Raw genomic sequence first — 6,328 nt, 5'->3', positions numbered from 1 at the left:
ATAATTAATTTGATTTGTGATTGAAGTGCACTTAATTAAAACGTATTTAGTTTTGTGGAGGGGGTTAATGCAAGTGTCAATTAATTGTGTTCAATGATTAATTGTTTTATGCCAATAAATGCCTTAATGTTATATTGTACAACAACAATAATAATAATATACAATTTAAAATTTCACATAATATATACATAATTGTATCTCTATCTTAAAAAAATAAAAATAAAATTATTTTTGATAATTTTATGATTCAAAAACTTTAAATGTTATATGGTGTTTAGTAATATTTCCAAACATGAGATCAACGAAATTATAATCAAACAAAGATCCAAGTTATTAAATCTCTAACAACACACAAAATACTTCAAACGAATCTTTATCGTTTCATCTTTAATCACAAGTATTAACTTTAAAACTTGTATGTGAAATAAATTTTATTAAATTTAAAATAAATTATATTATACGTAATTTAAATTTAATCAAAATTCTAATATAACGGGGAATAAAGACAACTCATCATTCAAAAAAAACTACTCCCTTTCAAAAATAGAGAGAAAGAACTGTGTGAGAGAGAAACGAAATCACAACGAAAAGAGCAAATTATATCGAAAATCTTCACAAAGTCTCCATTTTTCTCTCAATTTTCTTCAAATACGGAGCAATTCAGCAAGACCCACGAAGAAAAAGGGAAAAAATCTTGGATGTTGGCTAATTTTTTTTGTATTTCCTCTCATATCACGTGCATAGCACGTGCCTAACGAGATCTCGCTGGCGGCGACCGGAGATACTTTCCGGCGACATCTTTCACCTTCTTTGTTAATGGGTTCTAGCCCAATTGTGGTTTCGGGGTCTTCAGGTACGAGGAACCGACCCAATAATAAGAGCAAGAATGATCCGTGTGTTAGCTCGTCTGGGTTTGTGTATTTACTTGTGGCGTTTATAGTTTTGGGTTCAATTGCTGGGATTTATGTTCGGTTTATGATGACCCCAAATGTCCATTCGAGTATTTCTTCAATAGGATGTAAAGAGGATGATGAGGGTTCCTGGTCAATTGGTGTTTTCTATGGTGATTCTCCTTTTTCCCTCAAACCCATTGAAGATGTAAGCTTTTTTGTTTTTGTTTTCATTTTGTATGATTTGTTCTTCTGTTTGTTATTTTGCTGAATTTTGGGTAAATGGGGTTCTTTTTTTGCTTATGGTGATGTTAACTGCTTGTTCTTGTTGGGTTTCATTTTGGCTCAGATTCAGTTTTGTGTTTGAAATTTGAATGTTTTGAGGTTTTGGGTTAGATGGGTATTTGTTAAATGGGCAATTCCTTGTGATTAGTTTGAATGTGTTGGATTTTCTCGATGGTTGCATATAGAGATGAGTGTACTCTATAACTTTATGCTCAATGTTTTAAGCCTTCCATTTTGGCTCAAAGTTTCAGTTTTGTACTGTTTTGGTTTGAATTTTGAATCTTTTGAGGTTACGGGACTATTGGTTACTTGTTAAATGGGAAATTCCTTGTGGTTAGTTTGAATAGTGTTGGAAAATTTTCTGGATGGTTGCACTTAGAGTTTAGTTTACTTACTTTTTGCTCAAAGTCTTATGCCTTTCATTTTGGCTCAAAGTTTCAGTTTTCTACTGTTTTGGTTTGAATTCTGTATCTTTTGAGGTGATGAGATTCTCGGCTACTTGTTAAATGGGCAGTGATTGATTTGAATGTTGTTGGAAGTTTCTGGATGGTTGCATATCGAGATGAGGGTACTAACTTTTTGCTCAAACTTTTAAGCCTTTTATTTTGGCTCAAAGTTCAGTTTGTTACTGTTTTGGTTTGAATTGCATCTTTTAAGCTTTTGGGGTTTGGGGTGTTTGTGAAATGTGCAAATACTGGTAATTATTTTTGGAAAGTTTCTGACGTGCGCATAGAGATGAAAGTTCACTCTAACTTTTTGCTCAAAGTTTTGATCTTTTTTAAAGCTCAAGGTTCTAGACTTATTGGAATTTACTGTTATATGACGTTTGCGTCTGGAAATGTTTGGCAGATGAATATATCGAGGGATAAGAAAGCGGCATGGCCAGTAGCCAATCCTGTAATCACCTGTGCTTCAGCCTCTGTGGCTGGGGTTTCCAGTAATTTTGTTGCTGACCCCTTTCTTTATGTTAAGGTAATCTTTGATTCATTGATATTTGACTGGTTGTAGTAAGTAATCACTAGTAAATGTTATCCCGGAGAAAATTGCTTTTGTAGATTTTATGATATGTTATTAAAATGAAGCATCTTTTAGCTTTATTTATCATGTAATCAATTTGGTGAAATGATGGATAAGTATCATTGATGAGACCTGTCTGGATGAGGATTTAACATTAATCCTCTATAATTATTAGCATCTTATAGTTAGTTGATGTGACATTATGGAAGGATGGGTAGAATTTCTAGTTACTGTAAGTGCGTTGAGGGGGAATATGTTAGTTAGGATGGGAAATGTTGATAGTTGTTTCTTACCAATATTCTGTTGGCTCTTTCTTGTTTTTCTTTCCTTGGCTATATTTTTTATTTATCCTGCTGTGAGTATACCTAGAAGGAGAAGTATCCAAATTTTAAATTATAGCCGAATATATCCAACTCTTTCTTGTACCACTTAAGGGCAAGGCTTCAGTCTCATTAAGTCCTCATCCTTCCTGTACATTGTAATGCTCCATTGTTGACCAGTCTATAGCAGCAAGTCATGAGAATCCATATTGTGGGATGCTATTGTTTTTCTTTATTTCTTTTTTATTTAACTGTTTGGTGTTTTGAACTCGCTAACCTGACTAGTCGAGATTTGCAATGCGTAGTGTCCTTAGTACATATATAATATCAGCAAAATAGTACTTTTATTAGTACTTTTATACCCTATCCTACTCCTTGTATACAGTTATTACTATATTTTACCTACTTTAATACCTCAACCAAACACTGAAAGATGATCCAGAAATGATTCTTTTTAACTCCATACCATTGGCACCCTTCTGTTCCACTCATTTCATTCAAGCAACATAGGTAGTTCTTGTCGAGGGTTTCTCTTTTAGTCCACCAAATCCCTTGTATGTCTTGCTGATTCTTATCAAAAAACAAAACAAGAAAAAAACAATTTTGTAAAATAAAATTACAGGCTTGGTTAGAATATTAACTGTTCGAAGCAGGATTGTTGAGTTTCAGTAATGTAATTGGGTGTCGGGCCCATAATAGTTTGCATCTGAAAGTAACATCACATATATGACATGTGTGTTTGGTATTGTTTGATATTTTATGACATGTTGCGTAGAATATTCAGATTTCTCTACTTCTCTGCCTACAGGATCTTGATTTTTTTTTGTAAAACCTAAATTTTGAACTTCTTTTGCATTCCGATCTGGTGTGGAACATCCTTAATCTGAGGTTTGATGACATAATTCAGGGAGATGTCCTTTACCTGTTCTTTGAAACAAAGAATTCAATCACAATGCAAGGGGATATTGGAGTTGCGAGAAGTACTGACAAGGGAGCATCATGGGAGCAGTTAGGTATTGCTTTGGATGAAGACTGGCATCTGTCCTATCCATATGTCTTTGAATATAATGACAATGTAAGTTCATGGTTACGTGAACATTTTGCGTTCATATAACTCAATTCCATCTGTAACCATGTTAGACTTTATGTGTAAAAATCATGATAACGAGGTAATAGAGGGTCCAGAGGGAAGGGAAGGATATTCAAACACTGGATATGTGAGTTATGTGTGTAGGGCTCGTGATAGTGTGTGTGAATGTTCATGTCATTTGTATAGTAGACACTTCTTAATTGATTAATTCCTCTATCAGTAGAACAAAACTCATAAATTTACTATGTGTCATCTTACTGGAATTTCGTACATTATTGATACCATGTAATGCTATAGATGATTATGCTCTTATATGACTTGATTATGTAAATATTGGAGATACTTTTGGATAGCGCCAAATACAAGGGATACACAATTTTCTACTCTCTTTGTTTCAATTTGTTTGTCTAGTTATTATTTGGCATAGTGTTTAAGAAAGTAAAGAGGACTTTTGAATCTTGTGATCTTTAAACAAAAGACATGTAAAATGTACCAAATACCCTTTAATCGTAGAGTTCTAAACTAGAATTAAGGAGTTGCCAGAAAAGGAATGTGACATTCTTTTTGAAACGGACTAAAAAAAGGAAAGTAAGACAAAGAAATTGAAACAAAGGGAGTTTTACTTAATTTTCGTTCTTCTTAAATACTTAGGTCGTTAAACATTTTAATGGCAAGAGTTTTTGCTGCTTACCAGCAAATATGAATCATTATTTTTGGTTGTTTACAGCTAACATTTAGGTCTACTTTGCTTTGACTAGTGATTAATATTTTCATCAATTGTATTATTGTCTACAGATATATATGCTGCCCGAGGGCAGAGCGAAAGGACAACTTCGTCTTTATCGAGCTGTAAATTTTCCCATGAAATGGACACTGGAAAAGATTATAATGAAAAAGCCTCTTGTTGATTCATTTATCATTCCGCATGATGGAAAATACTGGCTATTTGGTTCAGATCACAGCGGTATTGGTGCACTGTATAATGCTCAGTTGGAAATATGGTACAGTAAGTCACCGCTTGGTCCTTGGAGACCACATAAGAAAAATCCGATCTATAACACAGATAAGAGCATGGGAGCCCGAAATGGAGGCAGACCATTTTTATTTGATGGTCATCTTTATCGTGTTGGCCAAGACGATGGTGAAACATACGGGCGGAGGGTGCGTCTCTTCAAAGTAGAAGTTTTGACTACTGATAAGTTCGAAGAAGTTGAAGTCCCAACGAGCCTTAAAGATTCAATTAAGGGAAGAAATGCCTGGAACGGTGCCCGCAGCCATCATCTTGATGTGCAACAATTAAGCTCCGGAGAGTGGGTTGGAGTTATGGATGGGGATCGAGTGCCTTCAGGTGATACAAGTAGACGGTTTCATTTAGGTTGTGCATCAGTCTTAGGTGTTGCAGCCCTGGTTATACTGTTCGGTGTGTCACTTGGAGCTGTTAAAGGCTTATTTCCCCTTAGTTGGTGCCCGCATAATGTTGGCAAGAGGAGTGATGCTTCATTGGATTGGGAAAGGTCGAGCTTGTTTTACTCTAGAATGAGACTATTCTGCAGCCACTTGAATAGAGCAAGCTCATCACTCCGTGCCAGAATAAAACCAAACTCATGTAGTGGAAGCTTGGTTCTTACTTTAATATTTTTGGCAGCGGTGGTCTTAATGTGTACTGGAGTTAAATACCTATATGGAGGTAGTGGTGCGCATGAAGCTTACCCATTGCATGATCAGTACTCTCAGTTCACTTTATTAACAATGACCTACGATGCTCGGATCTGGAATCTGAAAATGTATGTCAACCATTACTCGAGATGTTCTTCAGTGCGTGAAATTGTTGTAGTGTGGAATAAAGGACAACCTCCAGAATTGAGTGAATTTGATTCTGCAGTGCCAGTAAGGATTAGAATCGAGGAAAGAAACTCACTAAACAATCGCTTCAAGGTAGATCCTTCCATAAAGACAAGAGCTGTTCTTGAGCTTGATGATGACATTATGATGCCTTGTGATGATGTTGAACGAGGATTTAAGGTATGGCGTGAGCATCCTGAGCGAATTGTAGGGTTTTACCCCCGACTAGCAAATGGTAGCCCGTTGAAGTACAGGGCTGAGAAACACGCTCGTAAGCACAATGGATATAACATGATTCTGACTGGAGCAGCCTTCATGGACACTACAATGGCTTTTGAAATGTACTGGAGCAAAGAGGCAGCACCAGGTAGAGAAGTAGTAGACAATCTTTTCAACTGTGAAGATGTGTTGTTGAACTTCTTGTACGCAAACGCAAGCTCTTCAAATACAGTCGAATACGTGAAACCTGCATGGGCAATCGATACTTCAAAGTTCACTGGTGTCGCGATTAGCAAGAATACGCAGATTCACTATGGCCTTCGGAGCAGTTGCCTTCAGAAATTCTCTGAAATGTATGGAAGCATAACGAATCGTAAGTCGGAATTTAACCATCGGATGGATGGTTGGGATGTATAGGTAGAAGAAAATTCTAACACCAGATTTGAAGTTAGCAGTTTTCTTATTTTTTTCAATCCTTCTTGTTGGTATAACTTTTGTTTTTGATGATTTGTAAGCCTTTCTTTACCCCACCCCTCCTGTTGTGAATTTTTGTATGGGGAGGGACTCCTGTTGTAAGCTAGTTTTGTCAGTCTTAGATGCACTTTGCACTCAAAATTTCTTGTTTAAATGCACATATTTTGATAGAAGATAATCTTTTGCTTTGA

General features: G+C 35.9%; 1 protein-coding gene across 1 annotated transcript; it reads left to right on the top strand.

Annotated features, from left to right (window-relative positions):
- Nucleotides 1-503: 503 nt before the first annotated feature.
- Nucleotides 504-6,328, top strand: LOC107020694 (glucosamine inositolphosphorylceramide transferase 1-like). The gene is made up of 4 exons (XM_015221152.2): nucleotides 504-1,098; nucleotides 2,025-2,147; nucleotides 3,420-3,587; nucleotides 4,398-6,328. The coding sequence occupies exons 1-4, from the start codon at nucleotides 817-819 to the stop codon at nucleotides 6,078-6,080; spliced, it is 2,256 nt and encodes a 751-aa protein (XP_015076638.1). The 5' UTR covers nucleotides 504-816; the 3' UTR covers nucleotides 6,081-6,328.

This window comes from Solanum pennellii, chromosome 5, assembly GCF_001406875.1.
Source record: "Solanum pennellii chromosome 5, SPENNV200".
Taxonomy (NCBI): domain Eukaryota; kingdom Viridiplantae; phylum Streptophyta; class Magnoliopsida; order Solanales; family Solanaceae; genus Solanum; species Solanum pennellii.
Note: the sequence above shows the minus strand (reverse complement) of the source record. Positions and strands in the feature narration are given on the sequence as shown.

What these genes read in the sequence shown, in the direction of transcription:
- LOC107020694 (XM_015221152.2), top strand. Translation starts at nt 817, where the DNA reads ATGGGTTCTAGCCCAATTGTGGTTTCGGGGTCTTCAGGTACGAGGAAC. An exon ending in CCCTCAAACCCATTGAAGAT is followed by an intron (nt 1,099 to 2,024) that starts GTAAGCTTTTTT and finishes AATGTTTGGCAG; the next exon opens with ATGAATATATCGAGGGATAA. An exon ending in TCTTTGAATATAATGACAAT is followed by an intron (nt 3,588 to 4,397) that starts GTAAGTTCATGG and finishes TATTGTCTACAG; the next exon opens with ATATATATGCTGCCCGAGGG.